This window comes from Microtus pennsylvanicus, chromosome 11, assembly GCF_037038515.1.
Source record: "Microtus pennsylvanicus isolate mMicPen1 chromosome 11, mMicPen1.hap1, whole genome shotgun sequence".
In the NCBI taxonomy this organism is placed as follows: domain Eukaryota; kingdom Metazoa; phylum Chordata; class Mammalia; order Rodentia; family Cricetidae; genus Microtus; species Microtus pennsylvanicus.
In genome coordinates this window covers 70,739,548-70,761,609 of record NC_134589.1, presented here as the reverse complement: position 1 = coordinate 70,761,609, position 22,062 = coordinate 70,739,548, and the positions used below count along the sequence as shown (strand labels likewise).

Sequence of the window (22,062 nt, the reverse complement as noted above, 5' to 3'; positions counted from 1 at the left end):
GTTCTTAACGTTTGGAGAAAGTCCTGAGAGATGATAGGTAGACCACCAACGTTTTATTTAAAGGCGGGGAAAGAAGCGAGTTTCCCTGGTGATGTCTGTGCAGCTGGATGACAATAGATACTTACGCAGGAAGTAAGGATGGACCGTGCTCCTAGAGCAACGGGAAACAGGTGCTCACTGTGGCAGCACGGCCCAGGGATTTTGGAGCATGGCTGCAAAGCTCTATGCAATACATTGGTACCTGCCATTCTTCAGACCTGTTTCGCTGTGGGATCCTTTCCTCCAGACAGTGACATTCCACAGAACTTGTTTTGAAAAATGCCACCTAGGAGGCAGTGGCAGTAAAACCAGCAACAAGTGGGCCCATCTGTGCAAACACGAGCACCTGGATTTGGATCCCTAGCATTTGTCTATAAGCAATCTGGTCATGGTGGGCTGTATCTATAACCCCAGCATGGGTAGCAGATACAGGAGGATCCCTGGATATCAATGGCCAGCGAAGCTGGATCAAGGATATCCAGGGCCAGGAATAGACCCGGACTCAAAAATAAGGTGGAAAGAATTGAGGAAGAAGCCCAACATTGACCTCCTGCCTCCCTATGTATATCACACACACACACACACACACACATTCACTACACACACTCACCACACACAAACACGACAACACATTCTCACATACACACTCAAGTGTAAATAATCAAGATGCATGTTTATTGATACATAAGTGTTTCTCATACTGTGATTCTAAATTTTTTCTTAGATTTGAATGATGAGAAACTAATATCTGCAAAGAGCCGACAAAGTTAGTTTTTTCCTGTTAAAACCCAAGAGAAGGGGCTGGAGAGATGGCTCAGAGGTTAAGAACATTGCCTGCTCTTCCAAAGGTCCTGAGTTCAATTCCCAGCAACCACATGGTGGCTCACAACCATCTGTAATGGGGTCTGGTGCCCTCTTCTGGCCTGCAGGCATACACACAGACAGAATATTGTATACATAATAAATAAATAAATATTTTTTTTAAAAAAAAAAACAAGAGAATCAATGGTAAAATCCATGGAGTGAAACTTTAATGATAAAGACAGACAGTCTGATCACTCAGTGGGCACAGATCCCGAGGAATGTGTAAGCAGACACTTTGCCATTGTGCTGACCTCACAGTGGACTACATTAAGATGGCTGTGACGTCACTAGGTGATATCAGCGCAGGGAACCACCATCATACAGGCTGTCTGACTTTGACTGAAATTCCACCTGCAAACATTGTGACCCAACAACGCCTGTGGAGGAGAGCTAATTCAGAGAGCAAAGTTCCTGGCAGCCAGCCTGGAGAGATGGCTCAGAGGTTAAAAGTTCTTACTACTGCAGAGGACTAGGTTCGGTTCCCAGGGTCTGCAGGATGACTGACAGCTGAGCGAGACTCCAGTTCCAGGGACGTCTTCTCCCTTGTCTGGCCTCTGTGGGTCCTTGCATGAACATGGCATGTGCATGGTGCACATTTGCCCACGGACACTCACACACGTGGATGTGATTTCAGGAGTTTCAGACCACAGCTGCTCAACCTGTGACTTTGGAACCTTTCACGACGGAACAGTGAGGACTGTGGAGCAAGCGATGGGAATTCGCCCCCAGAATAGAGCTGTGGAGAAGCTGGGAGCAAAGAGAGAAGCTGATGCCACCACATCCTTTTCTAGGGCATGGTCCCCGCTGACCTAACTTCCTCCCATGAGGCTCCTCCTCCAGACAGTTCTGCCACCCCTCGGATACCTCAACTTTAACAGACCCCTTGGGGAACAGTGTTGAGCTAAACTGCAAGAGGCTTGGTGCTTGACTGTGAACAAACAGCCCCAGGCTGCAGGAACAGAAGCGGCATCTGCAAGGGGAGGCTGTGTACCCTCTGGACCACAGGCCACACAGGAAAGGGTTGCTCCATTTCTGGGCAGCTGGCAGGGCCCACAGAGCCCAACCAAGCAGGAATCTAGCCTCTAGCCCTGCTTGGTCGCACACCAATAACTCCTGCAGATGAATTATTAGGGAAGGTAAATGTGGCTGAGCCCAAGATATTAAAAAAAATCCCTGTTTTCTTTTTAGTGATTAAACCCCATAAATTTCCCGAGAATCTCACTCCCTCCGGTTACTTATGAGAGTCTCTCTCTTTCTGCAGTTACGTTGTGCAGGCGGCATCTGCGGTCACAGGTCACAGACTGTCGTGTGCCGCTCTGGGGGCGAGTTCTGTGTTGGGGTTTCCAAAGGGTTCCGTGGCTGTAGGAGATGAACTCTGAATTCAGCAGCTCTGGCCTCCTAGTGCATTCTGGGATGTGCAGGAACATCCCAGAGAACAACACAGCTGCTCCTTGTCTCGTGACAGACAAGATGCCCAGCACAAAGTTAACACCATGAGGTGGGTCAGACCTTGGATAGAGTGGCCAGGAAGAGACCAGAGGGTCATGAGACTCAGCGTCTATTGCCCCTACCCTCACCCTAATCCAGTAATGGGGAAAACAAAGCTGGGCTGCTAGATGGGACCCTAGGGATGGATATGGTTCACAGTAACAGATGAACTCTGGGAAGCCACTCTGCATGGGACCTCTGGGTTCCTGCTGGGGACCGTGATGGTTAAACTTGTCAGCTGGGTAGGATTTGGATTCACCATGGAAACAAGTTTCTGGGATTCTCTAGATTTGGTTAAGTGCATTTGGAAGGTGGGTGGCGCCATTACGTAGCCTGGGGTCCTGGACTGAATGCAGAGGAGAAAGCAGCTGGAATTTCTGGATTGTGGATGTCACGTGATCAGCTGCCCTACATTCCTGCCATGACCTCTTCCCTTCCATTCCAAGCATCCTTGACCTGAAAGCCAAAATCGACCCCTCCTCCTTTAAGTTGCCTTTGCCAGGCATTTTGTCCCAGCAATGGGACAGGTCACTAATCAAAAGGCTTCCTCTCTGGAAGAATTTAAGCCCCACAAAAGCAAGGTGGCTGCAGCCAGGAGGTCCTAGGCTGTGTCTACCACAGTCAGAATACACTCCGGGGTGTGAAGCCATCACCTGGTCTTTGGCAGAAAGTGGTTCGGGCCCACGGCTCCTACTATTCATCCCTAATCATACTGGAAATGTGCCACGTTCCTTCTCCTGGTCCCTTCCCACCTAGTCCCAGGTCCCACTAGGCTCCAGTAGGGGTAAAATTGGCAATACGAACGCGAGTGGCGTGTTGTTTATCTCCAGCTTATGGGAGGCCTCCGAGTTATCTCAAGTTTTTCCTAAAACAACATTTTTCTCCATTTCTTTGAAAAAAATCAGAAGAAAAGAGATTATCATATTTTACACAATATGCCACCAGCCAGGGAGCCGAGCATCAGCCGCACTCGTGGGTTGCATAGCAACTGGCTTTTCAATTGATTTTTTGAGAAGGAACCAAAGCTACTCAAGTGTTCTCATTTTAAATATTTCCTTGGATGATGGAAATCAAAGGGAATGGAGATGAGAGACTTGGGGACATTCCGAGGACATAAGGTGTCTTGTGAAGGCCAACACAAGAGCATGGGATGCTTGTTGGACTTGGTCAGCATTCGAGGTGAAAGGTCAGACATTCCTTGTCTGTCAGGAGAAGGCAGAAGAGACACACTGTGAGGAGAGGACTCCACAGCAAGCCTGGATCAGCGGCACCACTGTGTTCTTGCCATGTGTCCCAAGATATCACCTGTGCCGTCACAGTGGGGCCAGGATGAGAAGTGGAGGCTTCTTCCAGACAGCCTTGCATTGGGGACCTGGAGGGTCATGCACAGTCTATATTTTAGCCTGGCAAAGGCCCTCTGGTATCCCAGTGGGGCAAGGCATAATGGCCAGTCCCTAGTCATCCTTGGCGTACCTCTTCACCCAGATGCCTTTGGTCTATAGTAGATGAGAAGGTATTAGGTCTAGACACTGCCACTGGGGGGTGTCTGAGTCCATTCTAGCCACTATAACAAATACACCTTAGAGTGGATACTTAATAGGCAATCGAAGTTTGTGCCCCATAGTTCTGAAGGCCAAGAATTGCAAGTTCAGAATGGCAGCAGATCGGGAATCCTCATACACAGCCTCATCCTATCGGGAGCCTGGCACAGCCCACTGGCTCAGGAATTCTGTTGCCATCCTGGTAGATATCCCCCCCACCCATGATAAGGGTAAGACCCATAATCACTGTCAACCATCCATATGACAATGGGGATGTGGCTTCAGAGGGTCACACACCGCAGCCACTTTGTCTCTAGAGGATGAGCCAGATGCTGCCATGCTAGTGGGATGAAGGGCACAGACCTTGGATGGGCTGTCCCATGCACCCCCCATGACATTCCCCTCTGGCCAACGCTGCCAACCAGGGGCGACTCTGCCACTCTGTCCCCCACTCACGGACTCAAGGTGATGTTTAGAAACACTTTGGCTGTTATAACTTGGGAGATGCTCCGGACAGAACACCCTTTCCCTACACACAGAGAGAGAGAGACAGAGACAGAGACACAGAGAGACACAGAGAGAGACAGAGAGAAAGGGGGGCTAACAGGCCCCAACATCAGCAATACCAAGATTGAGACGTGAATGCTCTTTAACGCAAACCTCACCCCTGTGCGTGCTTCCTGTTCCCTGCCTGTTTGGGAGGGCTAGCCTGAGGCTTCCTGGGGCTAGAACATTCTGGGATGTTCTAGCTGAAGCCATATTGGAGCCTGAAGCACTAGCGCTACTGAGTGGGCCACGCGGTCACTGCCAGCGTGGACAAGGGGCACGAGGACTTGTGGGTATAGACTGTGTCTTGGTTTCTTTCCATGGCTGTGCTAAAATACTCTGACCAAGGCAACTTAAGGGGAAGGGTTTTGTTCCAGGTTATGGTAGCAGGAAAGGTACAGTAGCAAGCATCTGAAGTAGCTGGTCATGTCACATCAACAGTCAAAAGTGAAGAGCAACCAACGCTTCGCTCTGTTCAGGTCCCGTCTCCATACATATTCCAGTCTGGAAATGGCGCCACCAAGGTGGGTGTGTCTTCCCACCTCAGTGAACGACAGTCACCCACAGGCATGCTCACAGGTGGCTCTCCCAGGTGATCACAGACAGATGGACATTAACCCTGACTATTGCCAACGATATGCCCTGCCCACACTGTCACAGGTCACACCCCTGAACTGTAGGCTGAGTGCTCAGGTTGGGCCCAACCACTTTGTGTCCAGGTAGCCTAGAGGAGTCGAATTATCCAAGAACATCTCCAGTTCCAGGCTACCTGTCCACGGCCCCGGGATTGGGCATGTGACCTGTGTGCTCACAGACGTGTGGCGCACCCAGCCTGCAGAGCCTCACTGTTGCCAAGCGCCGAGCCTGGCCTCCAGGCGGCAGATCCCATTTTCCTGTCTCCTTGACTGAAGGAGGGAAGCACATAAATATTTCAGGGCTTTCCGCCGCAAACAGCCCAAGTGTCAGAGGGCAGTGGTTGAAATACAACTTTTTGCATAAGTCTTAATTGGTTTGTTTAGGGTGAGGCCCCAGAGGCTGTGGGGGGGTGTAGAGGGTTACCACTGCCCAACAGGCAAGTCAGCAGGTCGGATTTGCAGCCCAGCCAAGAGGAACAGGCCGCGCTCCCTAGTTAGCCTGCCCGCCTCGTGCAGGAGCTTGACACTTCATTCTTGTGGCAGCAGCACCACCTGGTGGTTGCCTCTGGAGCCTGTCCTTCCTTTGACTCCTGTCTAGAGGTGGAATTACCTGGAGGGCAGAACTTCTGTATGAGTTCCGCCTCCGCTACCTGTGGGATTGGGAGTCAGTGGCTTTAATGGTATGAGAGACAGTTTCTCATCTGGGAGTTAGGATAATAACAGTGCCTATGTCTTAGACACTTCTGAAATTTAAATGAGATTCATGCAGAGACTTAGCCTCAAAGAACCAGAAGGCCATGAACACACAGGGAGAATTGGTTGTTGCCATCAGCACAGGGGTCCATTCCTACTGGTGACCCCTTTCTAGGAGTTCCAGCCCTCTTCATCTAGATGCATCTATTGTTCCCACGGCCTCTAGGCTTTGTATTTCCCTCCCTGCCCCAGTGTGACTCTTCAGTGTATGTATATTTATTTTTGTTCATTCATTCACTCATTCATTCATTCCTTTTGTGATAAGCATGTATGTATGCCCAGTGAACAACACAAGGCTAGCCTTAGCCCTTTATAGCAAGGAAACAGGGATCTTGGGTAGTAAAGCCCACACATACTAAGAGGGTGATCACTTAAGGTTCCCGTGGGACATTCAGTGAGCCTCGTTGGAGACCCCCCTCTTCTTCCATGCTTGGAGGACTAGACTAATCGATCTTAAGGGGAGGGTCTGCTCCCCCACCAGGACTTCTATACCCTGGGTCATGGGCCCAGTTTCCACACCCCCACACTGCAGGCACAGTGGTCCTGGCCCATCCGTGGTCTCCACACTGGAGTCAGAGTTACGGAACTATTGTCACTGTGAAGAGCTGTGCCCCAGGACGCAAGCCCTCACTCCATCGGGAGACAGACCCTCCAGCTACCACTCAGCCTCGGGGAATGGCTATACCATAGTCCACTCCCAGGTAGCACCACGTGCCACCCCCTGCTCCAGTCCCCAGGCACCTGCCCTTCTCACTGCGAGAGCACCACGGGCCTACAGAGTCAGGTTCCCACACACTGAGGATTGTCTCCTGCTCGCTTGTCCCAACCCCAGCACACCTGCGAACAGGTACACAAAGATTTTCCTAGAAAAGAAAAAACACGGATGCAAAGATGAGTAGGAGTCGGGTGCTGGGCGCTTCCAGAGCAGAGAGGAAGACAGATGGCCAAGGCCAGCAAGACAAACAGCTCTCCCAGCCTTTGTGACTTCCGCCGGAGATCCCGACGTAAGAAGCAGGATTCGCTCTCCACTCAGAATACCTGCCATCTGTGATGTGAAAATATTAAATGGAAAATTCCAGAAACAAAAAGTTCCCAACGTTTAAATTGCTCGCTGTTCAGGGCGACCTTGTTGAAATCAGGAGCCGTCTCACCTCGTCCTGCCAGGACACGGAATCATCACCTCGCCCGAGTGCAGAGGTAGATAGATACCCACGATGCAGATGGGGTGGAGAGAAGCCATAGGTGCCTGCAAGGGTCAAAGTTTATCATAAGTATGCATATAGAGGAAGACACAGTGTACGCAGGATCAACACTCTGGAGTTTCCAGCACCCACTGGGTACCCAGGGTTTTCCAGCAGGGTCCCTGCAGCTGACCCAGAGGCAATTGGACGGCCTCTGGGTACCCAGGGTTTTCCAGCAGGGTCCCTGCAGCTGACCCAGAGGCAATTGGACGGCCTCTGGGTACCTTGCCCTGCCCATAGCCAACTCATGTCTCCCAGGCCTGCCCCAGTTGTCCCAGATATCGTTGCCTCGAGAAGAGCTCTTTTTAAAAATTTAAAAATTAGGTGTTTGTGTGCAGAGGTAGGTAGGGGTTGGTATAGGAGTGAGAGTGGGGGTGCCCACAGGGACCAGAGGGTCCCTTGGAGCTAGAGCTACAGGTGGTTGTGAGCTCAGGTTTTCTTCAAGGGTAGTACACGCTGTTGACCACAGATCCACCTCTCCAGACTCCTGAGAGGAATCCTTAATGACACGCGGGACAAGGCAGCTGACGGGGGGAGTGGGATGAAGGAAAGGGGCCCTGAGGAAGAAGGCAGAAAGTTCTTTTGCTTCTAAGGCTTTTCAGCCCCTTAAGCCTCTGTTCTATTAGCTTAGCTTGGGTTCCAGGCTCCCCTTGGCCTGGAGGAAGAGCGTCTGACCCATTATGTGTTGGATTCATACCCCGGGAAGCAGGAAGGAGGTTGCACCAGGTAAGCACACTGTACAGGAAAGAACATCTCCATGACAGACTGTCCCCAGCACTATGACCAGATCCCACACCCTCACTGCTAAGCCATCAGGCACTCTCCACACACCCTCCCCTTGTCTCCACTGTCATCCTTCGCCAAAACCAGAAATCACCTTTCTCTTTGCCTCATTGCCCCTGCCCCATGGCCCTAACAGCTCCTGTCTCCCTACACACCCAGATGTTGAACCCTCTGACAGTACAATGGCCACACTTCCTGACTTCCCCTCCCTGACTCTCATCCTCTCTGGCAAGAACCAGCTCTTTCTTTTTTATGAGACTGACGCTCTACCTACTGCACTAACGAGGCACCTCAGCTCTTTCTTTTTTATTTATTTATTTATTTATTTATTTATTTATTTATTATGTATACAATGTTCTGTCTGCATGTATGCCTGCCCGCCAGAAGAAGGCACCAGGTCTCATAGATGGTTGTGAGCCACCATGTGGTTGCTGAGAATTGAACTCAGGACCTCTGGAAGAGCAGCCAATGCTCTTAACCTCTGAGCCATCCCTCCAGCCCAAGAACCAGCTCTTTCTAGAGTGCACATGGGTCTGGTCCTTGCCACTGGATGCAATATTGATGTCTTAGCACAGACTTAGCCTTTGGGCAGGGCCCTCTGTGACCCCCCAAATTCTCCAGACCCTATAAGAACAGGAAAACTGTCCCTTGGGTCCTTGATGCCCGCTCGAGATAGGCCAAACCTTGGAAAGGTTGGGAGAAAATACAGTTGGTTCTCCACACCCCCAGCTCCGCTTCTGCCAATTCTACCAACTACAGATGGAGGATAATCGGGAGGAAGCATGGCATCTGTATTGAACATATGCAGGCTTTTATCTTGTTGTTATTCCCTAAACAATCAGTCTAACAACCAGCACTCCGCACTTACACTGTGGTACATGGTACAAGTCATTTAGAGTGGATTTAAAGGATACAGAAGGAGGCGTGAGGTTCTATGCAAATGCCGCATCCTTTTATAGAAGCGACTTGAGCATTTACCAATGTGGTATTGGCTGGAGTACTAAAATCACTCCCCCAGCAGACATCAAGGGATGGCCATGTATGTACTTCCCACTCCTCGTCGCTTGGGGTGCCTGCCTGCACAGCAAGGCTCACAGACTACAGCACATAGTTGCTGTTTTCTGAAGTCCTGCCTTCCTGGGGTGCCCCTCTGTAGTGCAACTCCTGTCTGGGACAATGTTCCCCAAATCTGTCTCTTTACCCTGCCCTATAGAGATCTTTCTTGGGATTCCAAAGCTAGGAAGTGGGTCCTAGAGCCCTGGAGCTCTATCCCCTTAGCACGAACCCCTTGGGGCTGGGGAACGCTGGTAACAGTCTGCCTTCTTGGAACAGACAGAGAACAAAACAAGACAAGAACAAAAACACAAATCAATATTTCAATAAATTATCCTGCCGCGGCAGTGAAATCACCTTGTCTGCCAAGAGAGGCTCAGGATGGGAGCCCAGCATTGGGGGAAGGATGCATTCAGCCAGTGTCCAGTCTGCAACGTGGTGGCCACTGCAGGGTCGGGGCCCTGTCTGCAAGGTGGGAAGGAGATCCTTCCATGGGAGGAGCTGCTGTATTCAGAAGTTCTTAAGTGAGTGACTTGGGGAGAGGGGTGGGGGTTTGTTCTATCCGCTACAGCCATTTTCATTCAAGCTAACCCAACTATTGGATTGGGAGGTGCTTGGGAATTGAACCCAGGTTTTTGTGATTTGGGCTGGCACTTTACCCACTGAGCGTGTAAACTTTACATTCATGATAGAGACATCTGGTCTGTCAAGCCTGGGCCTCTCTTCTTAAATGCCAGCCATGGGCCAGTGTTCAGTGGACATGGCCCCTGAAGATACCCAAGTTTTCAAGTTCTTCCCAGAACCTCTTGGCGGTGGGGGAAGAGGTTCTTTCTGCATAGTATTGACCAATTTGCTCTTACCCTGCGTCAACCTGGCTCCTGCCTCGGGTCCTGGTCCCCTCCTGCTTGCTGCTCCTAATACCTGAGTGTGTATTTCTGGCTGGACTCTCCAGTCTCTTCAAAGACTTGGCCGGAGATCTCTTCCCACATCGGTGTAGGGCATGCCGGTCAGCTGGCTGCTGTCTTTCACCTGCCAGCCAGTGCCCTTGCTTGAAATGCTCATGCTTCCTATCAAAGGCGGAGTGCATTGCTCTGAGTTCTTTTGGATGCAGTTGACAGTAACACACCTCAGAATTGCTTGACTCCTATGAGGCAAGTGGGAAAGGCAGCCTGACAGTCCCTAGGACTATGGTGTGGTAGCCTCCCCTGTCCGTAGGCTAGACCGAGATTGGTTAATAGACCAAAGCTTTGTGTTCAACATGCGTGTGTTCTTATGTTGTCTCTTCAGTCATTAGTACTAGAGGAAACAAGCTGCCAATTGTGAGCTGTCTGTAGAAGGGCTGGGGGGGCATGATGAGGAGCCCTTCCCCCCCCCCATCCAACAGTCTAGGGCTAATGGGGTCCTGCTTCTAACTGAGGAGTGAGCTTGGTAGAGAAATGGCTTGGCTCCAGGGGAGACTTGAGACAAGTCTGCAGGCCCACTTCACGTTTGACAGTGTGGAAACTCGTGCAGGCCAGGGTGACCAGGAACCTTCTCTTCCGTTCAGAAGAGGGGAGCTGAATGGGAGTGGCTCAGCAGGAAGCTGCGTGGTCCTGGACCAGATCCCCAGTGGCTAAACTCAGTCAGCACAACTCCCTGTTCAACCCTGAGTAATCTGCCAGATGCCAACCCCATCCTTCTGTCTGTCTCCACCCACTGTAGTCCATGAGCCTCATTGAGATTGGGAACCCCTCTCAGAGTCTGGAGAATGTCTGCCGCTGGGCCTACCTCCAGCAGAAGCCGGACACCGACCACGACGAGTACCACGATCATGCCATCTTCCTCACAAGGCAGGACTTCGGGCCCTCGGGCATGCAAGGTTAGTTGGGTGCCTACAGATGCTGGAGAAGAAGCTGGGGCCTGCAAGGGGCTAGCCTAGAGAAAAGGGGCAGGACATAGAGGGGGTGTGGCTACCTTAACTGCCTGAGTGTCTGGGTTGGCCGTATCAACTTTCTGGCTCTAGAAAACCATCAGAGCCTGTATCATGGCCCTGACCCCCATCTCACCCCCCCAAAAAACAAACAAACAAAACAACTGCACCCCACGAACAGAGGAAGGTCAGGAATGGCTTCAGGCTTGACAGCCTGAAGATGAGACTGTGTCCAGAGTCCAGGCTTCAGGGTTGTTTCTTCCCCTGGCTACTGAGATAGGTTGCCATGTGATTCTTTACGCAAGGGTTCAAACTACATAAAACCAAACAGATATAAAAGAAAAGCAATTGTCCAAACTACGTGGTTGACGATGTCAATAGACACCTATTAGTAAGCGATAGAAGAACAGATAAGAAAAGGAGCGAATACTTAAAAGCTTTGGGCTGAGATGGCTCAGCTGGTAGAGGCACTTGCTGCCAAGCCAGAGGACGCGAGTTCAATCCCTGGGAGCCATATGGTGGGAGGAGAGAAGAAACTCCTGCAAGTTGTCCTCTGACCTCCACAAAGGCTTTGTGGCCCTCCTGCACATGCGCCTGTGTGTGTGTGTCTATGTGTGTGCACGCACACACATACACACACATACACAAATGCACACGCACGCACACCAGTGTAATTTTTAAAGCTTGTTTATAGAGCCAACATTGTAATAAATTGATACTTATACCTATTATTAGGTTGGAGGTTGAAATAAATCATAGATACACATGATTTATGTGTATTATGTGTATTAAACAAAGGACAAACCACGAAAGCCAGCAGCGTAGAAGGATGGAAATGGTAACAGTGGGAGCTCAACAAGAAGCAGAGTCATTCCACAGGGAAGAGAGAGCAGGCAGGAAGCTGCCTAGGTGACAGACAAGGCGCATCAGAGACCTGTGCCAGTGGCATTGTGGATTGTGTCAGGCAAAGCGGCCACCAAGCTCTGTGGATGGGCAGGGGGCCTGCTGTCAGTGCGGGTGTCTTCTGAGTTCCACCAGCAGGGGGCAGTCAATTCTGCAGGACTGCTCTGGGGATGGATCCTCTCTGGGGCTGTCTGGGAGTAAGACTCCAGGCCTGGAGGCTGGAGCCGCCTTCTGTCTCCTCCCAGGCTATGCTCCTGTCACGGGGATGTGCCACCCGGTCCGCAGCTGCACCCTGAACCATGAGGACGGCTTCTCCTCGGCATTTGTGGTGGCTCACGAGACTGGCCATGTGTAAGTGGCCTGAGCATCCTTGTACGGAGAAATCAGATCCTCTGCTCTGGGCTGACCGCTTTCCCCTGTGCCTGAGAGGGGCAGTCATGTAGGAAAGCCACTTAGCCATGTTTTCCTGTCATTCTGGCCAGAGGTCAGCTTCAGCTTTCTGCTGACAGAACAAATCAAATCAAAGACAAAAAGCACCAGGGGGCAGAGTGAGCTCTGGGCCATAAGGGAGCCAAGGGCCTTGTGCCGTTATCCCATTCAAGTCCTGGGGTCCCCAAGGCTCTGAGGGAGGGTAGCCCAGGGTCAAAAAGCCAGGACTTTGTCCAAATATGCATGTTCCAGGTATCAGTAAAGACCCTGAATCTTGGAGCCAGGTAAGTATTAATGGGTTTTGCAGAGCTGATGGGTGTATCCAGGAGTACCCAGAATGCTCTGGGATATAGATAGCCCTGCCCCCACTGTGCATCCAGGAAACGGTGGCCTTCCTTGGGGACAGGGAGAGGGGCCTGCCTGTGGGTGTCCTCTTCACAGGGTGGCTCTGGCTCCACAACTCTAGTCAAAGTGGGTCAGAGTAGAGATGCTCAGAGATGCCCGCTGTGGTTGTTAGAAATGCCTTCCTGGTTGAGGTACGGGGGATACTGCCCGTCAGTGCAGCCAGGCGAGGGTCCAGCCAGACTGCCTTGCTCCCCACACAGGCTGGGCATGGAGCATGATGGGCAAGGCAACCGCTGCGGTGACGAGGTACGGCTGGGCAGCATCATGGCACCCTTGGTCCAGGCTGCCTTCCATCGATTCCACTGGTCCCGCTGCAGCCAGCAGGAGCTCGGCCGCTACCTGCAGTGAGTACCGCCCTGGGCCCCCGAGGGTGGCCCCTCTTTGGGTTCAATTCTATGAGGGCACAGTGCCCAGTGTGCTTGGGTCCAACCCGAACCCTCAGGCCTTGAGGCCTCTAGCCTGACACGCAAGGGATGGGTGAGAGAGCCTGGTGCTGAGAAAGGACCCCACTTTTGGGGGGGTTCCCACTCTGACACTGAATAGGCCAGAAGCTGCCCTAGCCAGCTCTCAAAATCTCAAACTTGTGGAGGAGGCAAACTGAGACATCACAACTAAAGACCAGGGTGATAAAGTCTTGCCCACCATAGTGACCCCCGAAAGGACCTCAGCTTCCACACTGAAGGTTGTGCGGCACCCACGTGTCCCCTTACAGTTCCTATGACTGCCTGCGTGACGATCCCTTCGCCCACGACTGGCCGGCTTTGCCTCAGCTCCCAGGGCTGCACTATTCCATGAACGAGCAGTGTCGATTCGACTTTGGCCTGGGCTACATGATGTGCACTGCGGTGAGTGCAGGGACACAGCAAGTGTCCCCAGGGTCCTGTGGCGATGGCACTTAAGGCACCAGCCGCTGCTGCCCAGGGCCGTAGGGATGCCCACTTGATTTTCACAGAAGATATTCTGCCTCCTGTCTGCCTGTCAAAGCTCCACCAGGCGGGCAGCCTCCCAGGCTGGAGAGTTGGGGGCCCAGCGATACCCAGAGACACTGTCATCTCCACACTGCATGCACGTGGTCCTCGTGGCCCCAGAATCACATGGGCGCTTGCAGCACCCGCCCACATAGGCATGCTCACAGGCCAGTTCAGGTTATAGTATGGGGCTGAGGGGGTGGCATTCTAGGTGGCCTGCTAAAGGGGGGAGGGGGGTAGCCTGATAAACTAAGGGCATTCTCTTCCAGTTCCGGACCTTTGACCCCTGCAAACAGCTGTGGTGCAGTCACCCCGACAACCCTTACTTTTGCAAGACAAAGAAGGGTCCCCCACTGGACGGGACTATGTGTGCACCTGGCAAGGTGAGTCAGAGCTACACAGCCCTGAATGTCACTGTGTGGGTGAATTCCTCTTCTCCCTTGTGATAAGGACATGGATCTGTTTAGCGAGGGCCATGACTTAAGGAACTCCTCGCAGCCCCACCTCCCCACACCACCACACTGGGAATTAAGGCTTTAGTTAGCACATGAGTTTGAGTGGACACAAACATCAAGTCCACAGTGTCCCTCCTGGCTGTGAGTTCTACTTCCTCCACCAGCTGATGGGAGCGTGTCCGTGAGTTCCTCTCTTTCCCCACCGTGTCTAAGTGAGGGAAGCTTTGCAGGGAGAGCTGGAGTAAGCACAGCCCAGGAAAGAGATGCTGGGATCACTTGGTCACGGCTGCTGGCCATGTGTCTGCTTGCCCAACTTGACAGCATTACATGGGGCCCTTGACACGTACTCAGAGCTCTGAGAGGGAGACTCCAGAGAATGACAGCCCCTGCAGGCTTCAGGGCAGGGCTCTCCTTCTCCACGTGGATGCCATGGATCAAACTTAGGTTATCAGGCTTAGTGGCAAGTGCCTTTACTTGCTGAACCATCTTGCTGGCTCCGCATTCAGTCTGAAGCCCCACACAGACGCGAGTACACCCATGTCTCACCTTCATACTCACATGGGCAATGTGTGTGTTTTTCCACATACATGCAGATACACGCAACATGCACATGCACACACATATTCATGAATGTACATATGCTCACATATGCACATATACAAGTAGAAAAATGATGGTTTTCCAGTTTTGGTCATTTGTATTTTGCTGTTAATTATCTTTATTTTGAGTGATGTTTTCTTATTCTAGTCAATAAAGCATTTGTTGGATTCTGATGTTCTGAAGTACTAATCTACTATTTTACATTTTGGAATCTTTTTAACCTTCTCATAGGGTTTTATAAGCTTCTTCCCTGGGAAGGATGAGATGATGGAATTTAGTGTTTTTTCCGCTCCAGTGTTCTGCTTCCTATGTTCTTGGTCTTCCTCCTCCATAGCCTGAGTCTACTTAGATATGTATCTATGTCTCCAGATCTCTGGCTTGTTGTTCCTGCTACATCTTCATCCAGGCATGGGGGGGGGGTCAGCATTTATCCTGAGAACATGATACACCGCAGGCACAGGTGGTTCAGAGCAGGCTGGACAAGGCCCTGAAGGGTGGGCCTGGACATTCCATTCTTCTTTTGTTAGGCCTGTTTGACTTGAGTGCTTTGATCTTTAGGGACAGGAAGATCAGACTCTATGAGCCCCTCTTCCACCCTCAGATCAGATACTATAGCCCCAAGCCCCAGGCCCTCAGAGATGGTCCAGGGCAGCCATCACAGACACTGCCCCACTGACGGGCAAAGACCTCTTCAGCCACTCTGGTGTAGGCGATGGTTCAAGGGCATGCCATCTTGTCTTTGTAATTACTTTTATTGTTTTTAATTTGGGGCATGAGGCATGTGTTACAGAAGTCAGAATACAACATGGGGTGGTCATTTTTCTTCTTCTACCATGTGGGTCCCAGGGATAGAACTCAGGTCAGTGAGCAGCAAAGGTCTTTACCCGATGAACCGTCTCATCGGCCCACCTTCCTCTCGCTTAGCATTGCTTTAAAGGTCACTGCATCTGGCTGACACCTGACATCCTCAAACGAGATGGCAATTGGGGCGCCTGGACTCCATTCGGCTCCTGCTCACGCACGTGCGGCACAGGTGTAAAGTTCAGGACCCGCCAGTGTGACAACCCACAGTGAGTTGATGCGACGTTGCTGAGGGTCCCAGGGCCTGATTCTGTAGGGCCTTGGGCATTGCACTGCTACCTACCAAGTTCAGGGAGAGTACAAGGCAAACCTCACCATGTTTATTTTTCCCCGGGAGGAAGCTGGGGTGCTGAGGGAGGGCTCCTTCCCTGGCTCAGAGCCCGTCACACACTAGAAACATCAATTCTTGGTCACTACCCTGCGGCCCACAATCCACTCTAGACACAGCTTTCCTCTGCTATTCTTGGCCTAGGGAGTGGAGGATAGAAAGTGGGACAGAGATGGGGAGCTGGGGGTGCCACAAAGGAAGTTCTCATGGGTCACAGGATGCCAGCAGCCTAGACAGTGGCAGCTATTTTGTGGTCAGATGAGAGGCAGTGTTAGGGCCTGCCACTCATGCCCCAGTACCCAGGCTTCTCCCTTCAGCCCGTCCCTCCTTCCCTGCCAGCTCTGGGACTGCTCACACCCATGGTGGGGTCATTTGTCTATCTTGTGTTGGGCTATCTGGGGATTTAATTTTGCTTTACCTGAAAATATTGTCACTCTAGAATGTCACATAAAATCATAAACTAATTGCCAGCCCCTAAGCAGGCCAGGTTCAGGCCGGCCCAAAAGTCCCTGGACATATCCAATCTGTCTGGTCTCACTGAGGTAACTAGTTAGGGTTCTTATTGCTACGACAAAACACCATGGCCAAAAAGCAAATTGGGGAGGAAAGGGCTTATTTGACTTACACTTCCACATTGCTGTTCACCACTGAAGGAAGTCAGGACAGGAACTCAAGCAGGGTAGGAACCTGGAGGCAGGAGCTGATGCAGGGGCCATACAGTGGTGCTGCTTACTGGCTTGCTTCCCTGGCTTGCTAGGTCTGTTTTCTTATAGAACCCAGGACCACCAGCCAGGCATGGCACCACCCACCAAGGGCTGGGCCCTTCCTCATGGATCACTCATTAGGAAAATACGCTACAGCTGGATCTCATGGAGGCATTTCCTCAACTGAGGCTCCTTCCTCTCTGGTGACTAGCTGTGTCAAGTTGACACAAAGCCAGTCAGTACAAACTCCGATTCTCTGTTCCCCGAGGCAGCTGCACTGTTTCTGTCAGCCCCAAACAAAAAGATCAGCAGTCGCTGCTGTGGGGAGAAGGGTCACATCTTCATCAAGGTCAAGAAGAGCTGACCTGTGTCTGGCCGCCCCGTCTGTATACAGAAGCCTTCTGGAGCCCAGGCTGTCCTCGCGCACAGAGCCTGGGGGGAAGGTGGAACACTGTGGCTCCTTCAGCAGAGCTGAGGGATTTTCTCTTGCTTTGGGAAGAGAGCTAGAGCCCAGCAGAGAGCTAGAAGCACAAAAGGACCTGGTGGGGTGGAACTGTTCTCCGCACAGTGGGGAAGTTCCTAAAGCTCCTGTCTTCTAAGGTGGACGGACCCAGCCCTACACCAGCTGCCCCGTAGGGCCTCAGGCATGTGCAGTTTCACAGTTTCAGGATTGTGCTGGATGTTTTCTGCTGCACGACAGCTCCAGCTCTGTGTGCCCAGGACCTAGGAGGTCGTATGGGAGGCTCAAACAGCCCTGGTTATCTTGGGATTTGTAGTCCACTGGGGCAGGCAGACTCCTAACATGCAGTCACAGATCTGTGCTCATGAACTGTCCTGGGCTTCAGTGCCAGGGTGCATGCTCAGGAAAGAGGCTGCCTTCTCAAGAGAGCACAGATGGGGATGGTTACTGCCGGTTCCTCTAGTCTTGATGTTGCAAGGCCTGCATGACTGGGGAGGTACCTGGGTCCCAGTAGGGCTGTGCCTGTTTACTCCGCAGAGGTGCCCCTTCCATACCTGAGACTCAGGGTTTCCCTAAAACGTGCCATCCATGGGCAGGTCTTTTTCTAGAGGCCCCAAGAAGGGGAATCTTTGATTTCTCTCGCAGCCCAGCCAACGGGGGCCGCACCTGCTCTGGCCTGGCCTACGACTTCCAGCTCTGCAACCCCCAGGACTGCCCCAACGCCCTGGCTGACTTCCGGGAGGAGCAATGCCGCCAGTGGGACCTGTACTTTGAGCACGGCGATGCCCAGCACCACTGGCTGCCCCATGAGCACCGGGATGGTGAGCTTCCTGGGGAGATGAGAGGGGGACTCAGCACAGGACCCCAGGTGGAGCAGGCAGGGACATGCATTGTTTTATATACCATTGATCCTGCACAGGGCAAAGCTGTGGTGGCACTTGGTCTGGCTAGTGTGGCTGCGGGGTCCTACTCTTGAACTAGGACTCTGGGCTGGGGGTGTGGCTTCCATCTCAGGGGAACCAGAACACTGGACATGTAGAGGCTGCTGGGTTGGAAGCTCAGAGGGTGCAGCTCCTACAGTGACCATCCAGGGAACAAGGCTAGAGTTGCACGCTGTCACAAGCGTGGGGTGGAGCAGAGGCTGACCCTGCAAAGCGATCAGGTGACTTCTGATAAGTAGTTTCCTTTCTGCGGCTGTGACAAAATACCTCAACAAACACTGCTTAGGAAGGAAGGGTTTGTTCAAGTTGACAGTCCCAGGTTGTGGTCCATCGTACTGGAGACGTCAAGGCTACAGGATCCTGATGCATTCACAGTCGAGAGCAGAGAGAGAATGGGTGTCCGAAGGCAGACATGAGCTCAGCTCCTTCTCCCTTTTATACAACCTAGTGCCAAAACCCAGGGAATGGCACTACTCGCTTTTAGACTAGGTCTTCCCACGTTAGTTAAAGCGAAGAAGGCAATCCCCTGCACGCATGGCCACAGGCCAACCTAGTCTAGACCATCCCTCACTGGCATCCTCCCCAGGAAATTCAGTGCTGTGTCAAGCTGGTAATTGAAATCAACCACCACACCACCCTCTCTTGCATTACTTTCCATTGCGTGTGACAGAAACTGTGAACCAAACAGGTGAAGCATTAAGTGACATTTGTTTTGTGTCTTACAGAACTGAAATATTAGTAGCTTTAGGCAGAGGAGTGCTTGGTAATTGCACCTCCATTTTAGTGCCCCCCATAGAATACCCAGCTCCATAAATGTTCAAGTTCTTGTATACAAGAGTGGAGTGTCTGTGTATACTACCTAGCATGCCAGAGATGCTGTGAAAATGGTTGTCATTTAGTTACTTTTCTATTGCTATGATAAAACACTATGATCAAGGTAATTTTTAAAAAAAGCATTCAACTTGGCTTATGGTTTCAGAGGGCTAGAGTTCATGATGGTGGCTTGAAAGAACAGCTGAGAACTCACATCTTGATCTATAACAATGATGCAGAGAGTGAACAAGCCCTGGGGGATCCCATGAGCCTTTTGAAACCTAAAGCCCCACCTGCAGTGGTACCTCTCCCAGCAAGGCACACTTCCCACTCCTTCCCCATACCTCCTAATCCTTCCCAAACAGTTCCACCAACTGAGGCCCAAGTATTCAAACAGATGAGCCCTTCCCATTCCAACCACCTCAGTTAATGTGTATGAGTTACAGAATAACAAAGAAATGTGCAGACAAGGTTGGTACAGATGCAATCCTTTCTCAGGTAGTTCCAGTCAGTTATGGGTTGAGCCCACACATGGAGGGCGTGGTGACAAAAGGCTAGTTCTGCTTCACCTGGGACCTTCTCCCTTCCATTTGTATGGGGTACCAATTGGAGTCACCTACTGTGCCTTACATGTGCTGATGCAGGGTTGAGGGGTGACAGAGCTGATGGGGCTGGAGGATACCCAACCTGGCGACCAAGTGTATCAATTGCTTCTGATAAATTCATGCAGAACAAGAAAAGTGCCAGGTGCTGAAGACTCTGAGAGGGTCTGGCTGCATTTGGTTGATTGAAAACGACTCTTTCCTCTTTTTTAATCAGCATCATTCATTAAACAAAACAATGGGTTTCACTGTGACACTTGAATACATGTCTGTCGGGGTTGGAGAGATGGCTCAGTGGTTAAGAGCACTGATTGCTCTTCCACAGGACCTGGGTTCAATTCCAGCACCCACATGGTAGCTCACAACTGTCTGTAACTTAACTTCTAGGGGACCTGACCCCCATGGCAAAACACCAATGGACATAAAATAAAAAACAACATAAAAAATTTAGAAAAAAAAGAATACATGTCTGTCATATTTTGATCATGTTGTCCCTCCGTTATCTTCTCACCACACTAAACACGAGAGAAAATGTAATACTTGTTTTTCTGAAGCAGGGTTAATTTGTTTAATATGATAAATCTCAAGTTATACCCATCTTCCTTAAGACAATGTAATTGTCTTGTTCCCCACGTCCTAAAAAAGCTCCATGTGTACACACCACACCTCCCTGGTCCACGCCTCCGTCCATAGATTCCTAAGCTGCTTCCATACCTTGGCTCTTGTGAACAGTTCACATGTGCAGGTATCTCTAATGGTGTGCTGACCTAGACTCCTTTGGATGTGTTCCCAGGAGTGGTGCAGCATAGCACATGGGGATCATAGGTTTAGTTTTCCGAGGTACGACCACACTGATTTCCACAGAGGCTGCATGCATTTACATCCCCGCCCACAGTGGGGGAGGGCTCTGAAGAAGGCTCTTGAGATGGAGACTGGGCAAAGAGCACTTTGCCTCTGCAGAGTGGAAGATCTCCATCAGGCAGGGCTGTAAAGATGGAGGATGTGGGGTATATACACATCCTGGCTGGATCTCTTGGGCAATCTCTTCCTAAGGCTTGCTAGCACCAGAGTCAAAGTCTCAGAAGCCAAAAAGGTAGGAAGGAGGTTGCTATCACTTGTCCCTCTGTGTGTCCTCCCAGAACACAGATGTCAGGGACTGGGAGTGGGGCAGATGCGCTCTAAGAACACTGGGCCTTTTCTTTCTGGTGTGATGCTCTTTTGAGAAGGCTCCAGCCTCACACCCTGCTTCTTTCCTTCCAGCCAAGGAGAGATGCCACCTCTATTGCGAATCCAAAGAGACAGGGGAGGTGGTGTCCATGAAGCGCATGGTGCATGATGGGACACGCTGCTCCTACAAGGACGCCTTCAGCCTCTGTGTGCGTGGGGACTGCAGGGTGAGTGCCATGAGGCAGTGTGGACCAAGGCTTGGGGTGCCACCTCCTGGAATCCACTCTTGATCTGCTCAGGATCCACTGCCTAGGGAATGGTGCTGCCTATGGTGGACTGGGCTTTCCTACGTTGATTAACAAACAAGACAGTCTTCCATGACACGCTTTCTGGTTTTGGCACACATGGGGGACAAGTCCAGTAGAGTGTGGGATCTGGGCTCAGACTAAGCTCTCCATGCTTACAAGGCAAGCCTCAGCATCCCCGGGCATCTTCAGGGAGTGAGCAGGATGTAGAAACAATGTCAAGAACACCTTTCACTAGGTTCTGACTCTTGACGATTCCACCACCTCGTTGTTGCTCCATTTGGAACACAGCAGCCTAAGCTTTGGGTGAAACCCCTCAGGGCCACCTTGGGGGTGTGCTAGGTGGGTAAGGGCAGTGTGGGCTAAGGCCAGAGGGGCTGCAATAGGATAGGCTCTGTGCTCTGCACAAACTGAGGCAGGGAGAGAGCACATGGCTCATCATGGCCACATGGGGTCTGCCTCTCTCCAAAGTCCTTCATCCCTCATGTCAGGAGCTGCTAAGAAGAGGTATACAGATCCTGTTGTGGGAGGGATCGGGTACTATGGGGATGGGGGGACTCAGGCAAGGACACGGTCTTTAAGGTCCCCTGCCCTCTTTTGCCCTGCAGAAGGTGGGCTGTGATGGGGTAATTGGCTCCCGCAAGCAGGAGGACAAGTGTGGCGTGTGTGGAGGTGACAACACCCACTGTAAAGTGGTGAAGGGCACGTTCACGAGGTCACCCAGGAAGCAAGGTGAGGAGCCCATCTTCTGCCCTAGGGTGGAAGGTCAATAGCGCCTTGTGGGCTGTGTATAAATCCGTGACTATCTGGGGCTTGGGACTGTGAGGGTTAGGGGGAAAGAACCCGATTGGGGATCTTGAGTCTGAGCCACAATAGATATGGAGGATGGGGAACAGGGCCTGGGTTACAGGCAGACCTCAGAAGCCTGAGGTCAAGGGCCCCCAAAGGTCAGTCCCCCTCAGCCCTCCCTCCAGGATGCCCAGCTGTGTGTTATTGGCTCCCTCCCTCTCTCCTGCCCACAAATGGCTACCATCAGGACGTCCCTGAATCTAGCACATGGGGAACACCCACAAGCCTCATCCAAAACACAGCAGCCTGGTACTGATGCTGGGCTTCCGTATGACCCAGCCCTATGGGTTGTCACACAGCAGCTAACTGCATCTGTGGTCTGTCAGTCTGACTCTGACATGGAGCAACACCTCTTTGGTTTTCTTATGAAAGGCCACAGAGCAAACATGTAGGCTCTGGTGAGGTGCCGTGAGCCAGGAA

At 51.6% G+C, this 22,062-nt stretch overlaps 1 protein-coding gene across 2 annotated transcripts in view; it reads left to right on the top strand.

Annotated features, from left to right (window-relative positions):
• Positions 1–22,062, top strand: part of Adamts2 (ADAM metallopeptidase with thrombospondin type 1 motif 2) — a 201,813-nt gene that overhangs the window by 161,494 nt on the left and 18,257 nt on the right. For both annotated transcript variants that reach the window (XR_012912416.1, XM_075992742.1), the window contains exons 6-14: positions 10,645–10,801; positions 12,001–12,106; positions 12,790–12,933; positions 13,302–13,434; positions 13,827–13,940; positions 15,537–15,682; positions 17,611–17,786; positions 20,582–20,715; positions 21,402–21,525. Coding sequence is in view for 1 of the 2 variants with exons in the window: in XM_075992742.1 (XP_075848857.1) it covers positions 10,645–10,801; positions 12,001–12,106; positions 12,790–12,933; positions 13,302–13,434; positions 13,827–13,940; positions 15,537–15,682; positions 17,611–17,786; positions 20,582–20,715; positions 21,402–21,525 (1,234 nt within the window). In the remaining variant the exon portion in view is untranslated. The remainder of the gene's footprint in view (positions 1–10,644; positions 10,802–12,000; positions 12,107–12,789; positions 12,934–13,301; positions 13,435–13,826; positions 13,941–15,536; positions 15,683–17,610; positions 17,787–20,581; positions 20,716–21,401; positions 21,526–22,062) is intronic.